At 35.5% G+C, this 21,786-nt stretch overlaps 1 protein-coding gene across 3 annotated transcripts in view; it reads left to right on the top strand.

Moving 5' to 3' along the window:
* Positions 1 to 21,786, top strand: part of ULK4 (unc-51 like kinase 4) — a 249,764-nt gene that overhangs the window by 82,908 nt on the left and 145,070 nt on the right. For all 3 annotated transcript variants that reach the window (XM_037383381.1, XM_037383380.1, XM_037383379.1), the window contains exons 23-29: positions 1,376 to 1,509; positions 5,582 to 5,703; positions 6,022 to 6,078; positions 9,189 to 9,240; positions 9,328 to 9,422; positions 18,513 to 18,564; positions 18,664 to 18,808. In XM_037383381.1, coding sequence (XP_037239278.1) covers positions 1,376 to 1,509; positions 5,582 to 5,703; positions 6,022 to 6,078; positions 9,189 to 9,240; positions 9,328 to 9,422; positions 18,513 to 18,564; positions 18,664 to 18,808 — 657 coding nt within the window. The remainder of the gene's footprint in view (positions 1 to 1,375; positions 1,510 to 5,581; positions 5,704 to 6,021; positions 6,079 to 9,188; positions 9,241 to 9,327; positions 9,423 to 18,512; positions 18,565 to 18,663; positions 18,809 to 21,786) is intronic.

Raw genomic sequence — 21,786 nt, 5'->3', positions numbered from 1 at the left:
TCCCAGAGAGTGCAAGAAAAATAAAAGATGTCCCCATAGTCTCTGGGAAGTGCAGCTCAGTGTCTTGCATCTGGGCTATTGCAGAGGTGAAAGGTAGTTGGAGAAGGGTCTTTTGATTTATCTCTATCTTTGTCTTTGTAGCACAGTTCAGGAAGGATAAGGTGAGTTGTAGTATTCCATAACAGTCATGCATTGTTTATATTCCATAACAGTCATCATTGTTTAGAGACGTCATCCTGAAAAATGCATTCTTAGGTGTTTTTTAGTTTTCTGACTAAAGTGGCTTTTTGATGGAAATACATAGTTCCTGGGATAAAATTTTGTGTTTGTACGCCCTGCAGTTTTGTTATGTACACTTGAGACAGTTTAAATAAGTTATTTTCATACTTCTATAAAAGAGCATTTATTATAAGAAGGGGTTTAAAAAAAAATAAAAAATGCTGAAGTACAGTCTCAGAAAGCAGAGCATGAATTTCACTCACCAGTGAATGATGGTTCTTTGCACAGGACCCCCAGGGAGTTTGAATGTGAAACAAAGATGTCAATATTATGCCCCTAAAGGGAAGTCTGGCCCTTCTGTCTATTCAAATGAGCATTTTAAAATATTGCCTGAAGCATTCTGTTACAGGTGTATTATTAAAGCAATCTCTTGTAAGTTAGCCAATGGCCAATAAATCAGTTACCATAGTTTACTGTGAGAAATGTCATTCTGCAGAACAGCATAGCTACGCAGCACTTGTCAGTTCGAGTGTAAGCATGGGGTTTGTCTTTGGAGATCTTGAACACCAGATTTCTAGAGAGAGGATGTAAGGCTAGTCTGGACTCTTTCAATATGGCTGTTCTAACTAATGCTAACATTTTGATAGGTTGTAGTATGATCTATGTAACATGATTTATGTAGCATGATTTTTCTTTACTGAAAAATTAATCTCCTCCTACACTGACATAAATTGTTCTTGCTTTTGGAATTCTTGATGTCTTTATTCTTTTGCTCATATTGTGCATATAGGTCATATATTTCAAAATAAAGTTAGTTTTAAAATTAGTATATCTCTGTCTAAGTCTGCAGAGGGATTCACTCCTTATGTTAACATCATATATTAATTTAAACTGGTAGAGTTGCCCTTCTTTACAGTAGCTTAAGGGCTGCTTTCCTCTTGTTTGTTGACTCAGTCATTTGTGTTATTTTAAAAACTGAAAATTTTATTTGAAAGAAAAAGTCTAAAATTTCAACAGAATTGCAGAGCAACAGAGAACTAATATATTGTCTTGATTGTAAGCACAGATGCTAGAAGTGTCTGGTTCAGTAGTACTTTTGAGATATAGTTCCATTTTTTGTTATGAGAGGTAATGTTTTGCACTTGCTTAAATGTAGGCTTGTGATGTATATTGAAAGAGACAGCAGAAAGACCACGCCAGGAAAAGAGCAGCAAGGTGGCAGTGAATACCTGTCAAAATGCCTGGATCTCCTCATCTATCACATTGTGCAGGAGCTGCCAGGAATTCTAGGTAAATTCATTGGTTCACTGAACAAATCTTACTTTTGCTTACTCCCTTGAGAAACAAATATCTCCTTGCATATACAGTTGGAAAGATTGTATTGTCTGATTATGTAAAGTTTGCATGAGACTAACGTCATGAGGTTGGTTTTAGTTGTTTCATGATCATATATTTTGTATTGGAATGTATGATTTTCTATGTTAATATTTTCATGTTTGTTGAATGGTAGCCCCATCAACTCAGTCAGGAATGAGGCCCAAATGTACAAGTTTTATCAATGTTCTAAAGATATTCCAAACACTGAAAAACCTAAGAGTAGATTTGCTTCATGAAGCACAGAGCTAGGAGAGATGCAATGGGGCATATCTGTGAGTACATGTTAATCCCTTACACTGGAACGTCTATGTTGAGTATTTGCTTCAGGCAATTTTTCTGGGAAATTTCAGCCTAGATACTTCAGTTGTTCTAGATGTCTGAAACTGATTTGCTTATGCATAAGGAAAGATGCAAAGATTTTCTCTGAGAGAGCATTAGTACGTCGAGCCCATCCCTTATACTTGGGAGTAAGGACCTGCAGTTCCAGCAAAGTGGCTTTTGTACCAACAATATGCATTTGGACAATTTTGTGAATATCTGCTCAAATTTCACTAGCATTTGAGCCTTTAGAATGATATAAAGTTACTTTGAATGTTGTGCTGTTCATATGTGTTCAAACAAATTTGCTTGGATATAGCAGCTGAAGTCCTGTCATCATTGAATTATGCTCAAACTTGTCATAGGGGGATGAAGTACTGGGGAAGAGGGGATGAGGTACTGGGGCATGCATGCAAATAGGACAAAACCTGCAAATCGTAGTACATAATTTGAGCTTGTTGGGGAACCATAGAAGAAACTGGAGTAGAAAAATCAGTTTGAGAATCTGGGGAGTCAGTCAAGACAAGGTGATGAGATGGCATGAGAATTTTGGCCATTTGCAAAAAAATAATAGATAAAATCTTGAAAAATTAAGGAGCATCTGTTGGTGAGATTTGAATGTAGGATTGATACTGAATAAAAGAAATGTGACAGAAGTTCCCCTAGATGAGCAAGAATAGTGCGATTGTTGTTCCTGGAAAAAGCAGTGCCGGTGTTTTATGAGGAAAGATGAGGGCTTTGTCTGAAAAAGATAATTATGAGTGAATGAAGGAAGAAAGGAAAGAAGATAAGGAAGGGAGTTAGGGAGGAACTGGAAGAAGGACGAAGGAAAGTGGGAGGAGGGGGGAGAGGGAAAAGAGTGAGAGGAGGGTAGGAAGAAGAGGAAGGAAAGAGGAGGGGAGGAGAAGGGAAGAAACTGAGCGGAGGGAAGGGTGGAGGGGAAGAAGGGATCGAGAAAGAGAAGGGGAGGGAAGGATGGCAGGAAGGAAAAAGGGAGAATGTAAAAAGAAGGAGACAAAAAGGAAGGAATCAGAAAGTATGAAATTGGTGTGGCCAGTCTGAATCATTGTTAAGATTCTTATCAAAACTGGTGAGTGAGATCTCCCACAGAATAGAGGAAGAAAGCTAAACAGGAAGATGAGGAAGGAAGTGCTGTGAGTATTCAAGAAAAGAAAGGAGGCAAAACCAACCTTGATTGTGTATGCTTTGTCATTAAACGATAAAAAATTCTTTTCATAAAATTATTTTCTGATTAGATGATACCTGATTTATTTTTCACTTTCTCTACATTATCACTAGAACATTGAAAATGAAGTGGTAGCACTGCAAAAGTCACTAGACCTAAATATCATGCTGCTATTTTAAAATAAATTTTACTCCCTATGACAACGCAAATTTTTGCCTTGCTGCAAACACCTGATCCCTTTTTTCTAACTAAATATCAGGTTTGCATATTGACTGTATTTCAGGATTTGGAAGTCTCGGACTATAAATGTTGGAGGCAGCAATTCACCTCGTACTGTCTATGTGTACTATAGGCAACTAATATAGTAGGCCGTGATAATTCCTTAGAACCTGAAAGTACTGTACATCAAATATATAGTAACTATCACTATAATACATCAACTGCTTTAGCATGTATTCTGCTGGGTGTTTTACTACTGATGTACAATTTCAGTGCATAGTTGACAACTGATATATCAAGCATTATTTTTACATTTTATTTTCCTTTCCAAACTAGATTTGTGTGTTTGTTGTTTTTATTAAGATTAAGCTATCTGTATTTGTCCACTTTGTTAGAAGGCTTTTTGCTTTTTTTGCTGAATGATAAAGGAGCATGTTCTGCTTGAGGAGGTAAAATCCATGGACTCCAAAAAAAACCCCAACAAACAATCAGAATTGCAAACTGGAACAGTTAAAAGCAGTTTAACTGTTGATTTAGAAGTAATCCTAGCTGGCTTTTTTAATATGCATGTATGTAAGCTTCTTACTGATTCCATCTTCTTCCACCAGATGTAGCTATAATCCAAATAGATTAACAAATTGTAGAAATTGGCCTTAAAGATACATTTAAACAAATTAAATGAATTGTTCATCTTGTGGATAATTTTCAAAGTTTTAAGTTGTTGTAGGTAAGAAAGTAATTTTATTTCTGCATTTATACTATTTAACCTATTTCTAGGAAGTAGATATAAATTGCCTAGATCATGCTGAAAATTAAAGCAACCATATCGATCTATGTATCAACTGCAAAATTGGCAAATATGCTGATTATATAGGCCTTAAAACACAGGAGAGTAGACTGTTCATTAAATTATTTGTTGCTAACCATGGAGAGGTCTTGTTGAAATACAGTATTGTGAGTAATTCAGAACAAAAATCTGTTGATAAAACCCCCAATATTTTGGTTTATGTATTTAAAAAGTTTTAGGCAATGCTTTATTTTTCTTGAGTAGTATATTACAGAACGAATCAAATCTTTAAGGCTAGGTATTGTTACAACCTACTTTAGTGCCAGGCTCTGTTGTTTCTACTTATGTTGAAAATTGAACTCCATGGGAGCAGAAGAAAAGCATTGCTATTCTTCAACGTGAATAAACTCTGACTTGCTCTGAAAGGAAGGGCCTTTGCTGGCATGAAAATCATATAAAATACTGAATCCTGTCCTTTATTTGTTTAATGTCTATGTGATTTCCCTTTTACAGTTTTGTGCAGCCCTCTTGTTAGGGGAGAAAGATGTAGTAAGTGTTTTTCAAGACAGGATTTGGCTTTTAATATTTTCAGGTTATAGGAACAGAATTTTTCTTTGTATACGAGCTGTGACTTTTCTCCTGCTGCTTCTGTTTATCCCATGCAGAAGAGATCTTGCTTTTCTGAGACAATAGTTAAAGTAACACAAATTTAGCATAATGTTCCTTGATTTTATATGTCTCTTCTGAAGTTCGAAGTATTCTCTTCACTGTTGCAATTAAAATTTTGTTCCCTCATTATTGTGGCTGGGGTTTGTTATGGAGGCAACTAAGTTCTCTCATTGACCACCTGCTACCTCTTTTATGAGAACATGAGAATTCCTGTTGCTTTAGGTCACTTGCATCATTGTTAAACTTGTGTATGAGAATGTGTGTGTGCATGGCTGGTGGCAAGATGTTTTGCTGGGAAGGGGAGGAAGTTAATTTCATTCTTTCAGTAGTACTATACGGCAGGAAAAACATGCTGCTTGAGCATTATGTCACCCAGTAATCATGGTGAATTCAGCTCTGGGTCAGCTGGAACTCATGAGAGGTTTGCTTTTTATTTCACTGGAAATAGAATCACATCCATAGAATTTCAGGAATATAATTCTATGCATATGTAGCCACCTACAGCCAGTATGTCCACCCTGCCAAGAAGGATAATTTGATCTTTGCTTCTACACCTGTCTTGTATTTCTGTCCTCACTGTGTGCCTGTCCCTGTAGCCACAGCAGGAAATTGGCCTGGCTGAACACTGAGCTAGGAAAGTGCTGGATCAGCCTGATTTATCATGCAGTCACATGAACACTACTTTCAGCAGGATGGACAAGACTGGTTTGAACAGTGGATACTGGAACAGAGCTGTTTTATATGTCATTTGCTGTTGTTTAGTAAAGCAGTTATGTTAGATCAGTCTGAAATATTGTTTTCTGTAGGTGACATTCTCACTGCCTTAACTAACGTCTCTGGACGTAAACACCCATCAACAGTTCAGGCTAAACAGCTGAAGATGTGCCTTCCTATGATGCCTGTAGTGCTTCATCTTGTGACATCCCAGGTAGAATTTTTCCCACCCCCTGCAAAAACTGTTAAACAAAGGGCAAATGCTTGCCATTTCCCGAGATCTAATTTCTGCCAGTCATGATCAGAATGGATAAAACAGAACTCTTATTAATGTGTAGATATGTTGATGAGTATTTCAGCTATGTAATAGCATTAAAGTTGTAAGCCTTATTTTTTGCACATTGGAAGGCAACTCCAATGATAGAAGCAGATACATGTTTTGTCCTCTTAATATGGCTGTGAAATACATCTTACTTTGGTCATAAGATAAGCATTTAATGTATTATTTTCAACTTTTGCTAAATTCAAATAGGTATTTCGTCCCCAGATAGTCACAGAGGAGTTTCTTTTCAACTATGGGACCTTACTTGTGAGTATAAGATAAATCTTGTTTACAAAATACACATAAAATTTTGGGAATTATTTCCATGTAATAGAATTACATTAGATGTATAAATTGGAGAGAGAACTTTATTCTGAATATAAAATGTAAGCTTTGATTATATTCAAAACTATATATATAACCATAAAGTATTTTCTGTAGTAATCTATAGGGTCAAACAAAATATTCTACCTTGTGTCCAAGTATAGAGGAACTCTGCATATGTTTGATAAACTGAGAATTTCCTGCATGTTTTATTTTAGAATAGAAAAGTTTAGCTGTAATATACACAGAATATTCTTTCTAGAATTTTACAAGTAGGAATGAAAGATAAATTATAATCTAATCTATATTTGAGGTATTCTTTCCTTTTGTTGCCTTTTTCTTCTTGCCAGTACTTTTACACTGTATTGATGAAAAGCTGAGTATTGTAAGCTACAGAACTATGATCTTTGTCCCGTGTTGACATCTACAACCTATTTATGATACTAGCAAAAGAAAATGAACTTTTTAACTTTGCTATAGGATAATATAGCAGAAATTAAGTAGTACTGTTGTAATGTAATTTCCTAATGTATAAACGATTGTTTCTGCTAAATGAAAAAAAATTATATACTAAAGTTGTATATTGATTTAGGAAAATACTTTTAAGTAAATGGGTTCATAAATGACAACTAGGTATTTACTTCCACAATAGCATGAAGAAATGCTTTACCACGAACAGCTAGAGTAAAGCTTACTGTTCAGATTCAATTCTGTTCCTCCTTTTACACTTGATTCCAAGAAAATGTGGGTTTCATTTAGCTCTACTGAAGTATTTGTATAAAAATTAGCATTAGAATTAAGAAAAAAAAATTTAAACTGCAGATATTCAATTACAAAGCCTTTTATCTCTTTGAAACATTTGTAACTATGCATTAGATTTATTAATAGTTTTGGATCAACCTTCTAGAAGGTGAAATTCTTCTGTCAACGATATTGGTACAGCAGAGCAGGTACAATGTAAGTTTTCTTTTGATGTTACTCCAGCTTGCTTGAACTACTGACTGAGTAAGTCAGGCTAGTTATATTAGTACAGCTTTCCTCTCAAATCAAGAAGGAGATGATTAACGAATATTTCCTGTATCTTGTCCTTCTGTCTCCAAACAAGGCAATTCAGGAACTTACATATACTATTTCAATTTACACATGAAAAAGGGAGGAAAAGTAGTATATGTGAAAACTGAATATCAAATTTGAATCCATATTTTATAACTGTGTTTTAATATGGGTAACATAACTACTTCTGGAACAGTCGCTATCCATTCTATCAGACAACGGTCTACTCTGGAGATTTGGGGTTGGCAACATTCCCACTGACATCTATAAAGGGACACTCAGTCATCAGCTTGTAGTTTTTTGAAGTACTGTGCTAGGATTGAGACCTCTAAGACTTTAGCAAGTCAGTCTTTCAGGTTTTTTGGTGATGTTGCTCCCCTGATTTATTAAAAAAATCTTACTCTTAACAATAAGAAATGAGTAGGAGTGGAAAGATGTGTGCTTGATATCTGGAAGGAAAAGAGTAGTTATTTTACTGTAACTGTTGTTCATTGAGATTTTTTTTCTTGCTGCTTTGAAGTTATTTTCATCATCACTGTAATTTTCAGTAGTGTTGTGCAAAGAAATTGAGAGGGAGTCAGAACAGTCCTTTCATGTTTTCAGTTGTGAATAGAAATATATGGAGGACATGCTCTGCCCCAAAAGCGCTGCTAATAGTAACCTCCTAGTGCAGTCAATAGGGCACCGGCTCACCTGTAGTGAAATACACACACACTACTCCTCTCTGTTGCTTAAAAAGACTCAGATTACTATTTTTTTTAATAAATACATCTTCTTGTTGTGTTTCTAATATAAAATTAAGGAAATAAGCATTAGTAGCTGGAAAGGTGTTTGCACCAACTATATTGATTTTTCCAAATTGGTCTTGAGACTATGGTTAGGTGTGAAAGTAAATGAGCAAACAAAATAATTTACTCTCTTCCAAAACAAGTTGATTAGGTAATATCTTGTAATTTTCTTCAATTTATCAGGAAGATAAAATAACTATTATTTTTAATACAAGCAGTGTTTTTATGTTTTTTAGATGCGTTTAAATTATGAAATATATAATTGGCTTCTGTTTTTTTAATTAGAGAAGAATCTTTCAGATGTTTCTTACATACTGAGAAGATAACCCACGTAGACACTTCTGCCAATTCAATATATAACAAAATTTCAACTGATTATGCAATAGAAAACCAGCATCATTTTTCTTCATGCTTGACATAATATAAATAGATGTGTGCAAACTGAAAATGGGAAAGATTTTTATCAATCATAAATTATCTGTGATTTAAATATTGCATTAGTAAAAAAGAGCATATTATAAATTCTGCTGAGAAGTTTTCCTTCTTTAGCAAATGTTAATTATGTGTCTTTTACATTCCTTATGAAATAAACAGCTATGCATGGAAGTGAAAGGAGTGAAGTTAACATTTAAAGGCAAAAGAATAATGGGTCTAATTGTACAATATTTACTTAACCCAGATTATTAATATTTCATTGTCTCTGTTCCTCAAAATGGTGACTAATTTAGGTGATTTTTAATAGAAAGTTATGCATTTTTGTATGTTCTCCTGTGTCTAACTGTATTCATAGTGAGTGTAGTATGCATGGAAATAAAAAAGATGGTACAAATAACAGAAAATTGCATTTTCTGGAGGGTTTTGGTTTTTTTTTCATGAGTTACTTTAACACAGCCATGTCCAAGGTAGTTCAAAGTAGTCTAAGAAATTACAGTTTTCTGTACATTTAGTTACTGTCTTTTTACCTGGAAATGTTATCATTCCTGATGTTAGTCAGAGTAATAGTCCTTACTGTAGTCTACATTTAAATGTCCAGCAGCATTACAGACTTGCAAGATTAAAACTGCTAGATCATTAATGATTTCAGTCTTTCATAATGTAGGAACATTAAAATTTTGTATTTACATGGTCCCTTAAAGAATTTCATGTTGTAGTTATTCCATGATTACTTCTTGTTTATAAAGTATTTTAACATAAATGCTGCTTCTTCTGTAGAATTTTATCAGGTCGATAGATTCAGGAGAAACAAACTTGGATGGAGCAATAGGTAAGGTAACCTATGATATTGCAGTACTTTTATATGCAGGCCTTATAACTGTTGCATTTTATAAAGAAATATGATTTTTACCAATAGGGCAAGCTGCATCAGAAGAATTGATTAAGATTACTTTATCAACCTTTGAAGCAGTAACCCAGCATCCTGTGTTGTTGACAACCTATCGCTTGACCGTAAGTCTGGCAACAAATTAAATAGTTGTAGGCTAACAGGCCTAATTCCATTGATAAATATAATGTTTTGAAGGTTTAGAAACTGTTTACAGTATGGTTTAAAATGTGTTGTGGTTCTGTTTGATGGAAAAAAAATCCTTATTGTTTGTAGAGAGATTTAATTTTCAAAGAAGCAGCAAGGCATTCAGACTCAGTTTACTAGATTTAGTTGAGAATTCAGAGGAAGAATAAGAACGGCTTAAAGTTTAGAAATAACAGTTCTTAAAATGATTTTCATGTAAATATAACACTTGATTCTATATGTCTTTCTTCAGCCTCCAAGTAAGTATGTTGCTATATATTAGTGAAAATGTCACCACTTTATTTGTCATTATGCTTTTAACATAGCTTGGAAAGACCACTTCTGAGGGTTGAAGATCCCATTCCTTCAATACCCTTCCTGCTGAGGTCATCAATAGCAGTTATGGTGGTTGATTGTTTTTTTTGTTTAAGTATAACAGATTGCTTACTAAAAATTGCATTACAATTACCAAACACACATACTGTAAGCTTCTTACATCACTATGATTTGTTTTCTTTCAAGTTTTTGTTAGATTTTTTACTGTCAGCTAAGCTAACTAAAGGCAGAACAATTACATTATGAAACAGCTGTTAGCAAATCAGGAGGTCAGAATGTATTGTATCAGAGGAGGTCAGAATGTATTGTATCAGTGTTTGACAAATTGTAACCTGTACCAATGCATTTTTGTACCTGAATTTCCACCATGTTTACTGGGGTGGCCATTTAATTGAAAATGAAATGTATGTGTTTGTATAGGTGTTAGGTTAAGGGCACACGCAATATAGCACTTAAATCAAGAAAGGCATTAGTAAATTGTAATACTTAAGAATGAGTGATCTTGGGGATTGTGCTAGATAAGAATGGGCGATCTTAGAAATCAAGTGTTTTTAGAAATTGAATCCTGTTTGGGGGTGTGTGTTAGTTAAGTACTTGTGTTATAAAGTCTTAATAAGTGAAAATAGTAAAATTAATAAAAAATACAAATTGGAGTTTAAATAAGTTTAATATTTATTTTCATTAATGCTCGTAAAGGAGTGATAATCAAGAAATGGTCCTTATGCACAAAAATCTAGCCAATTAATAGGAAGAAGGGAAATAGTACAGAACCGAACGGTTCAATTTACTTTCAAGTAATATGGGAAATTATGGTCTAGAAAAGAAATGTAAGTGTAGGTGAGGTATGAATGCCTATTGGTATCTCCCTACATGCCTGTCAGCGTGCAAGTCACTGTATTATGACTGTATTACGACACTATCATTCTAGAATCATCTCAATTTTTAAAAATAATCATTTTAATTCGGTGGGTTATCAGTGTGTCTTATATTGACAGAAATATGTGCCATTTTTTATGGAGGTCCATCAGCATTTACCGCAATTGTAATAAATTGTGTCAGCATGTTAAATAAAATTCCCCTAGCTGTTTAAATTTTAATGGTCTGGGGGTTCTTCCCTGAAAAAATAGCACCAAGGAGACAGCTCTCCTTTTTGACTCTTCTTTCCCTGCTCCCAGCCCCACATTCAGTGGGATGGTGTACTGAAGCCAGGGAATGACCATCCCACTGTCTTTTAAGTAACCCCTTACTAGCAGTAGGTGAGTCTTATGTAAGTATCTAAATTTCTGGGGAACAGTTTACTTCATCTCACATATGTTGAAAGTTTTAGTTGTTTATTTAAAATCCATCTGAGCACATTGGTTAACCTTATGCTCGAGATAAAACTTCCTGCCTGTCCAGTGCTTGTATATTTGTGACACATACCACTGCTGTAGAATAGTTTCCCTGATTTAGAATAGGTATATATTTATTAACTAAAAATAAATCTATCCTTGTCAATGAACACTTTTTTTTTCCTAAGAAAGAAAATCTGCTCCTTCATGCACTTATTTTCATAAATAACAGTTCTTCCTAATTTAGAAGCCTACCTGACACTCAGCAAATAGCCATTCAGGCACAAAATGAAGTGGAGAAATTGCCTTGTATTGGGTATGTTAAATTCAAGAAATTGTCCACTGTAATTAATAATCTCTAACCACATCTGCCACTAGTGGTGCAAACAGTAATTAGTTTAATACTATTTATGAAGTCTAGTGTGCTAATTATACTTGAATGTACAGCATACATTACTTTAGAGGAAAGTGGTACTTCATCTTCTGTGATGCATACAGACTATTTTTAGAATTGCTGTTACTCAAGGGGTATCTTCTAATTGCTGCTTGCTGAGCATGACTGGAATCTATGAATATAAATGCCAGCACCCAGTGGAACTTGGTGCTTTTTTAAAAAGTTGAGGTAAGACGTGTTTGAGCTTCCAGATCAATACTGAAGTATAACAATGGTTAATAGGATACTCTTTTACTGAAGAGAAATGTGTATCCTGCGCCGATCTGTGAAGCCTGGATTGCTTATTTTGACAAAGTTGGTTACAAACAGCATTTTATGGAGGGGGTGGGAGGAAGGCCAAAACCTTCTTGAGAGGATGCATTTTTTTCCACTGCAACTGTGACATTGCTTTAAAATCTCTAAACAGAAATCAAGTAAATTTCTAGTGAAGTTTAAAGAGTTTACTAAAATGTGAGGTTATATTAAGCAAGCAGAACCACTAAGTTTTTCAGTCCGGCTCTGGCTTTAGTTTAGCTACAGTGGAAATTGTTTAAGTTAATAAGAACTTAAGAGCAATGTTTCAGGTTCTTTTTCACTTGAGAAGAAAAGAATTGCTTGTTCTTTTTTAGTTAGTGTTTGATTTGCCTTTGTATTTGTACCTTGAAAAAGAAAATGGAATAAATTGATTTTTTGTGATCAAATTTCTGATTAGCATCAATCTGCAGTCAGTTATTGAGGAGAGTAATTTCTGTGGGGACTGATGTGGGAGGTGGTATATATTGCTAAGTGTGATAAAGTCAAGGGGAATTAATTGAAGTGAAAGCCAGTAATGAGCAGTAATTTCATTCTTAAACTGGCACAAGTCCAATTGCCTGTTTCCTTCACATACCTAAAATGGAAAAATATTTATTACATTCAGATAGTAAGTGTTATAATAATATTTATTTTCAAATTTTGGTAAAGGTTTAGGTATAATTAACTGGAAGAATTCTGTGCTGATTGTTATCATTTGCGTTTTCCTTTTCTCTGTTAAGTATATTTATTGCCATGAAAAGAGGACTTGTGTTAATTGAGAGCAACTTTGAGCAGTGATGAGGTTCCTAATGGCAGGCAGTTCCTGTGGGAGTCCTTTCTGTACTGTAGCTCCCCAATGATCTGTATACTGCACAGATGATCTTTTACCCAAACCATGAAAGTTCTGTGGTTGAGGCAGAAGTTGTCAGCAGTGATTCTCATCCTCAAGATTTTAAAACTTGCTTTAAGAAATCAGGCTAAAATAAAAGCACTCCAAACATGATGAGTTGCTTGATGGGAAGTCAAGGGAAAAGCAGAGTGACATGGAAATCTGCTGGTTGACAATACAAGAGTTATTATTTTCACCAAAGGTGACAACACAAGGGTTAGAAACTTCTGCAAGTGATTTTTTTTCTGCTCATCTTAGTCTTTTCTTGATTCAGCATCAGTGGTATTCTTCATCCACAGGGTGCTCTGATCTAAACACTGACACCCTAATTTTGTCAGCGTAGGGTATGACTATATGAACATATTGTACAGCATTTCTTCAATCACTTTCCCTTTTCAAGTAGATTAAAATTCTAGATACCATGTGGCTTTCTGTCCATTAAGCTAATCCACATGACATGAGACTTTTTTGTGAAACCAGTTCTCTTCTAAATGACATATTGAGCCAGTCAATCAGTGCTGTCTCTTCCCAGAAGAAAGAAAAAAACCCACAAACTCAGTGAATATTCTGAAGACTTTTAAAAAAACCCTACAGAAATGTCATTCTTCTCCCCAGTTCATTCTATCATGCATTAGATTATTTTTTCTATTACATTCTGAGAGAGTACTGGCAATATTAAAACATTGAGGAGCATGCTGTGCCTCCAGCAGATTCTTCAAGAAATTTGAAGGCAGCATGATCTTAATTCCATGGTCACTTTCAGCAGTAACATTGTATGTGGAATTTTAATGAGAATAAATGTCAAGGTGATGTTGAATGTTGTGGATCTTACATGTCAGTAGAAAAAAAGGGTTTGGGAGCTGATGGTCTTTGCTTTGGTACATTCTGCTTTGAATAGTGGATAAGGAGAAGATATTTGTCAGTAGCTGTAAGTTAAACATTTGCACACTGAAAAGAACCAGATATTGCTAGAAAAATCTCTGGAAGTAAAGCAATGGGCTTAGTCACTTGCGAGTTTGGCTACGATAGCTGCGTGGAGTGAGATAGTGTGGTTTCTTTATGCAAGTTTAGTTCTGGGGTCTTATTTTCACTTGAGAACAGCATGTTTCACAGATGCTACTGTACCAGGCTTTAAGCCTGCTTACTTTTTCTGTCCACCCAGCGTAACATCAAATGTCAGGACTTTGGCATTAAGCACTGATTTGAAGAGCTCTGAGACTCAGTTTTAATCAAGGGAGATATTTTTTTTTTTAGGTCAGTAATGTTAACCATATTAAAGGTTAGTTCTGTGGCCTTGAGAAGAAGGTTAAGCCATATTCTAAGATGTAGGGGATAATGGGTAAGTTTGGTTATATGCTAGTTCATTAATACACCGAGGTTGCATGTGTATGTTGAATAGTTGAATTCATCCTTGCTGACTAGCACAAGGGAATGGAATTTTAATTCTCCATCATCATTCTTAGGGGCGTACCTGCAGCTAAACAGGGATTCAGTGTATTGGATCTTTCCACACTGAGCCCTTGCAGTGTTATAACTGCTTTTTAGTGGATACTTGTGGAGCTTGGACTTTGCTTGGTGAGGTTAAGTAAAGCTGAGGTGATGTTTCTTTCTAACAAAGCAGGCACATGTATTTAGTGTGCAGGCCTTGTGTCTAACATCTCCTGAACAGCTGAGACAAGCAGAGAAGGACTGAAATTAGCAGTTTTCTCTTTCAAGCCCCTCCTAGTAGCTGGTGAATACTTAACCACTCTGAAACTGTGGCTTGTCTCTCTCTTTTGAAGGTTAAATTAACATACAGACTTTGCAGAAGAATTTCTTTTAAAATTGTGCCTTGTTTTCAAAAGATAGAATTTTTGTAAGAAAGAAGATACTGTAGAAAAGCTTTTTGCTCCGTGCTCGTATCTCACTAGTAGAGTTTTCCTTGCAGAATTCAGTGAATGTTATGGAGAGATATTTTCTGGATTTGGATAGTATACATGGATTTCCAAAAAGTTTTTGACAAAGTGATGTGTCAAAGACTCTTCTAATCCATCTGTGGCCCTTCTTTCTTACCCCCTGACAGAGCAACTTCTTCCAACTAGTTAAAATTCACTAAGTAGAGAATAGAGAACAGTTTTAAAATAGATAGATTAAGAATGGTGCTGTACGAAGTTCTGTGTTGAAACATGTGCTATTTATAACTAATCCAGAAAAGGGAATTAATAGGGAGGTTTCAGAACTGACTGATAACACTAAATTATTCATGGTAGTGAAAATTAAAACTGACAGAAGAGTTGCAGAAGATTTCAAGATATTGAGTGAAAGGACAATAAAATTACGTGCCATTCAATACTGATTGTCAAGTGACACAAATGGGGAAACCCATTCTAGCTATGCATATGCAGTGTCAGGCTCTAAACTACTTGTAACTGTTCTGGAGATCTTTTAGCATAGTTTTTCTATGAAAATGAGTTTTTTACACAGCAATAATGAGAAAGACAACCAGATTATTAGAAATGACTGGTAAAAGATCAGACGAAAAAGCAGAAAACATTACTGTGCCATGGTAAATCCATGGTGCCCTCAAGCCTTGAATACGGAATGCAGTTGTGGTCATTCACTCTCAAAGGGAATGAAGCTTAACCAGAAAAAGTACAGCTTGATGATGCAAGGAGGGACTAAGTAGGTAAGAATTTCTGCTTTGGCAACAAAAGAGTTGAGAGTATAGAATTATGAATGGCATGGGAAAGATGAATTGGAAATAATTGTTCCTGGTTTTCATAAAATAAGAATAGATGGGTATCAAGTTAGCTGCTTTAAAAGAAACAAGGAGGTGTCTTTTCATAAGGCATAATTGAAGTGTAGAATTCAGTGTCATAGGTATCACACATGCTAAATGTATAAATACATTATAATGTATAAAAACATATAGGAGAAAAGGCTAGTAAGCGTTACTAAATGCCAAAATACAGATACAGCATCAGCTTAGGAAGTTTCTTAACTCAAGAATTACTTTACTAGAAACTAGAGTTGTGCTTTATGCTTGGTATATTTCTTCTACTCTTTTTCTGCTCCTTTGCTATTTTCAGAAACAGCATTACCAGGTTTGAGCTATGTTTTTGTTTGGTTATGTACATGTGTATCATAGCTGGGAGATGTGAATGTAGCATGTATGGAAGTTTCCAGTACTTTGTTGCTATTTTGGGTACTGATAACAGCAGAGTTGTGGCAGCACAGCCTTTGAATGCCATCATTACAGAATCATACAGTGGTGGCTTTGTGCAGTTAAGGATTTATCATGAACTGAGTATCAGGCTGTTTAGAAGATGGTGCAAACCCAGATATAGCTATGATCATATTCAAACTATCTAATCTGTTTAGACTTGAAGAAGAGTATTTCCGTTTTTAAAGAGTGGGGGGTTTTTTGTAATCAATCCTAGTGATAAAGATTGAGGCAAGAGAAATATCTGACTACCTTCATGCATATATGGAGATTTGATTCCATGTATATGTCAGCAGTCATTTAAAAGAAGAAATAATGAATCCTTGTTCAATCCCTCTAGAAAATGTCAAAATACTAATGCCATGCTTCTTTATATGTAACTTACAGAAACTTGTGCAATTCACTGGTGAATTCATTAAAAATATCTTATGTACTATTACACTTCAGTTTATTTCACCTCAGTAATTATTTTTGTAGTCAGTATCTTGTTTACAAATTTGTGTACACTTTAGTAAAAATGAGATGGATGGAAGATGAGGGTTGCAGAGTTAGGAGGTATCTGATTTAAGGTTCATGTGCAGTTTAATACTTGCTTCTCCCTTTAGAACGTACATTCGGATATGCTCTTATATAACGAATTTTCCATAGAACTAGTGCTTCATTTAGTTGATCTCCCCACCACACTGAACTGACACGAGGCACACACCTGCTATGGAGGATTCCATTCTAAACAGTTCATTTGCCAAAATTGATGTTTGTGTTAGAAAAAGGTCAGAGAAAGCTAATACTTTTATTAAGAACTAAGGAATCTTCTTTACAATGACACTTTGTAACATATTTATCTTAGAAAAGACTTATGACTGACAACTACACTTGCTAGTGTGGAAAGGCTACTGTTAGTACTAGATGAAAGTGAAAGAAGATTTGAAGTTTTAGAAATTGAAGTTGCATCATACTGCTGTACACTGCCATCTTAACTGGTATTAGTCTGAGTCAGTGCTGCTTCTGGGTGACATGTAATACTCTATTAGGCTGAACTGGTTTTTTGGACTGAAAGATCTTAAGTACATACGTTATTTTGCTTTTTATCCTACCTCTCAGGTATGGTATAACTGATAAATTACCATTGTAGAATAGTTTAGAAACCTGCACTAATGGAGTCACTGGAATGCAATGTAGTTTTATTATTTCTCTTATTACATATGAACTGAAAAGACCATGAAATATTTCAAAATTATGAAGTGTTGCAGAAGTCACTACATCAGTCATATCATTATCTATATAGGCATAAAAGCTATTTGACCTTGCAAGAGTAGTTTGACTTCCATACCTCAGGCAGAGTCCTTTACTTCTTTTATTGGAAGTATGTAAAAAATGGCATCTTTTGGTAGTTTTTTCAGAAGTAAAAAAAGCTAGACTAAATGAATACCTTAATGTCAGGGATTCAATTAACAGAGACCACCAACTAGCAATGGAGTAGTTGCTAATTCTAGTTATTGCTGGCTAGAGGCTAACTTCATTTAGTGACCCCTTTTCATACATACTTTCAGCTTCTATAGATGTGTGTTATTATTAGCTGCATAAATATAGAGAAATTCTATCTTCTAGTATTAATCACTAAAAGAAAACACATGGAGGATTATAACACAGTCTTGTTATGCCAAATCCTGCCCACAGTGGAGTGACAATTTACACAGTAATTTTATTTGTATAAATAAATCCAAGGACAAGCTTGTATCCATGATGCAAAAATAAATGAATTCTATTTTACCAATGACTTAAGGCTTAGCAATTCATTATCTTACAGTGAATACTAATAATACATTGTTTTTGTGTATATATAGTAGATATATAAAACTGAGTTATAGCCTAGTTTGCTATAAGTTGATTTCAGATGGAACTAAGCTGACCAGTCCTGTAACATGGACTCATGGACAATAAGGAGTTGACTGGATTATTTTTTTTTTATATATTTCAAATATTAAGTCTGTATATTTAGATTTCAATGGAAGACTGTGTATTACCAGAATGGAAGAAGTTAAAATGTTATCCAGACTTTCTACTAAGCTTAAGGATGTTTCATTAGAGGTACTACATCTTTCCTGATGTATTTTAGTTCTATGCAGGTTTGTTTTAGAAGGATATTTCTTCTGACCTGTTTGATGAGTAGTTTATAGATTAAAGCATCAGGATTAATAGATATTCTAATACTTCAGGATTAATAGATATTATAATACTTTTTTCTTAATATCATATATCTGCATTTAATTCTGTATTTTAAATTAAAATTCACTCTCAATGAATTATACCAGAGTTACTGTTTTCTATATAAAAGTACAGTACTATCTGTAACTTTATGACAGCTTACCAGAGAAAAGTGAACTTGGTGGCTTTGTAAGTGTGATTACGGATGAATTTCCATGATTATTCATCTTTTTGATTAAGGGCACTGGCAGTGGAATAAGCATAGACGATAGTGTATCTCTGTTCTATTTTTTCCCCTGTGAATAATCTAATCCAGATCTTTCTAATTCTCTGTTTTAGGTTGAAGACTGTATCCTCCCACCACTAGTTTCTTTGGTCCACAGTCAAAATGGTAAGTATATGGGCACATCAGCTGCAGTTTCCATGAATTCAGCATTTTGTTTTAATTAGACTTCAGTGTGGTCACATTCTTGGCACCTTTATTTTCAAGTGGAATGGAGACTCTTCAGCTTGCGGTTGCTCTCAGAAACCACATCACTGCTTTTAAGTCATGAGGTCATGGCTGAGGAGAAAGGGGAGAGCCTCAACTCGAACAGCAAGCTTCTGTGTCTCATTAGAGATTCATTGCTGCCTCAGTAAGTATAATATTGCTTGTGTAATGGGGAATAACTTGATACTCGATCCATTTTGACAATGTATTGGTTTTAACTACCCTTTTTATGTTTAAATGGTAAAACAAAGAGAGGAATAACAATTAACTGCTGCTAGAGTTCTCTGCCCAGCATCTCTGTCCTAGGTTTTAGTATGTTGTCATATACAACACAAACACAACTTCTGTGTGACAGTCGTTTCTGATACTGTGTCTCTGGCTGTTCTTGACGTGAAACAAATTTTCCCTAGCTTTTGGGCTTTGTTTTAAATACTCCTCTTTGTTCTGTTAATAAAGTCAGAAAATTCTAACAGCAACATCTTTTTGTCTAATTCGGATATTGTGCCCTCATGTAAGATGTTCTGAAATCACATGGAAAGGCATGTAACTTTCTGAAAGCGAATAGTGCAGGATGGGTTAGTCCTCCATGACCCACCCAGGGGCTATTGCCTCTAAATTGCTGTCCTACAGCAAAGTAGATGAATCTACAGCCTGTGGGCCAGATGTGGGCTAGAAATTAATTTATATAGTTTATGGTCAAATAAGGCCTTATCATTTCAAACTGACTTGCACGTGAGCGTAAAGGCGGCTTTCTGCAAGTAGAGGGATGAAAAGCATGAACACAAGATGAGGATAGTAATGATGAGTCATCATTTTTCTTTCACATTATTCTAATAATGTTACAGTGTATTTTAATGTGTGGTACTCAAAAGTTAATAATTGTAAATACTTAGCTGCTCTAAGTGAGAGAATTGTTCCCCACCCCTACGTTAAGTAAGTGACAGAAGGGTAGAGGAATGGATGCTGGTTTATGATCAGAAACACAGTGCTTTCCTCCAAAATGAGACTGTCTCTTGCTAGTTGACTAGTGTTACAGTTTGAGGACCAAAGTTCTATCCATGCCAGACAGGTAATCATTTCTCTGTGAGAGAGAATGGGAAGGAAATCTTAAAAGCTCTATGGAGAAGCTTATTTTCGCATCTATCTTCACAATGCTTTTTTCTCTAGGAAATACAGAATATATAAATATGAATTAAAATGGAAATACTATTTTTAAAATAGAGTATATGCATTACTAAAAGCTGTCAGATTATTTTCTTCAGATTGGAGTGGAGACCTGGAGTCAAGTGATACCAAAGTCTGTCCTTGCTCTGAAACTTGCTCTGCACAGAAATGCCCACCTTATAACATGTTTCTCATTGAAATGGAGGGTGTAGGGGGAGTGTCATGCTAATTACAAACTGGAAGGAAAACAGCCAGTATACTCCTGTCTTCAAGCTAATTATCTCAATTATGTGGCAGGGATTTTCGGTCTGAGACTAAATATGATCCTACTCTGGGGACTACACTTGGGCTATCTTGGCACGCATTGCATTGTAGATGTATGAAAAAGGGTCTTGCAGTAGCTCAGAATCTTGGTTCCAGGCATGAAGTACTTCCTGAAACAGTTCCATTATCTCACCGGTAGAGATGGTGATACTTGTATTCAGAAAACAGTTTGAGATTATCTCAAGAAAATAAATGTGAAGTTTCTGATATTTGGAATATATTGGAACTTGGTATAAACAAATTTTGCTCTAGTTTAGGAGCATAGTAAAACAGTATGTAAATCTTCTAGTGATTCAGAAGGCGTTAACTAGTGTCTGCATATTTAATACATTACTTGAACCTGTGTGTTGAGCCAACCTCTAGTAAATATGTTCACCTGTGTTGATGTGGTGTTTTAACCCCAGCTGGTAGTTAAGTGCCATGCAGGTGCTCGCTCACTCACCCCTCCCCCAGAGGGGTGGGGAGGAGAAACAGAAAGGGATGTAGAACTAAAGGGTAGAGATAAGAATAGTTTAATAACTGAAATAAAATAAAACCAAAAGAACAATAGTAAAGATAACAGTAACAGTTATAATGAAAAGGAAGGAGAAGGAAAGAGGAATGAAATCCAAAAGGAAGGGAGAAAAGAAAACCAGTGATGAACAATATGACTTCTCACCACCTGCTGGCTGATGCCTAGCCAGTCCCCAAGCAATGACTGGCAGCCCTGGCCAACCACCCCTCCCCCCGGTTATATACCAAGCATGATAGCCTGTGGTACAGAATACCTTGTTAGCTAATTCAGGCCAGCTGAGCTGGCTGTGTCCCCTCCCAATACAAACACTACCCAGCAATGACCAAAACCATCAGTGTGTTATCAACGCTGTTCCCATACTAAATCCAACGCACAGCACTGCACTAGTCTCCAAGAAGAAAATTAACTTTATCCCAGCTGAAACCAGGACAAGGGGGCAGGTAATCAATACAGTAAGGCACAGAGGGAACAAAATGCAGAGGAGAATTTGAGAATTTTCTGCAGAAAAGGGAACTCTGAATCAGTTTCGACTGGAAAGCCTCAAAACTCCAAAATTTGGAGAAAACTCAAAAAGAAACTAAGAAAAGACCGAAGTAACTGCTTTAAATGTCAAAAAAGACACAAAAGGTAAGTTTTGTTCAGGAATTTTCTAGGTATGGATAAAAAAATATTGATGGGAGGTAGGAATGAATCTTCATATACTCTCTACAGTTCTCAAAAGAAGCTTTATCTGAATGCAAAGGGGTCTGGCCTAAATTGAAAAAGAAAAGGGAGGTCTGAGATGCAGTGTAACCTACTTCTAAAGATAGTGTAAAGCTCTATCCCAAAAAGTAAGAGTGACTGTGAGATAGAAAGTGAAGAGACAACTAGCTTTTTATTTGGAGGCTGGAGAGGTGTTTGCTGATATTCTTTCTGTCGCTGGACAGAGGATGGGACAGAGTGACTCAGCTGGAGGACAGTCAAAAGAGGGAGGCATGCAAGGGCTGTTTGTTCCTGGGCAGTCTGTGTGGGGAAGTAGGTATTTCAATCCCTTTTGATTCTACTTTTTAAGAACTGAGAGCTGTTGAGTATGGAAGGGAGCAATATTGGGTTTGATATGTGATGTTCTTTTTAGCAAAGGT

The sequence above is a fragment of the Falco rusticolus genome, chromosome 4 (genome assembly GCF_015220075.1).
Source record: "Falco rusticolus isolate bFalRus1 chromosome 4, bFalRus1.pri, whole genome shotgun sequence".
In the NCBI taxonomy this organism is placed as follows: domain Eukaryota; kingdom Metazoa; phylum Chordata; class Aves; order Falconiformes; family Falconidae; genus Falco; species Falco rusticolus.
Note: the sequence above shows the minus strand (reverse complement) of the source record. Positions and strands in the feature narration are given on the sequence as shown.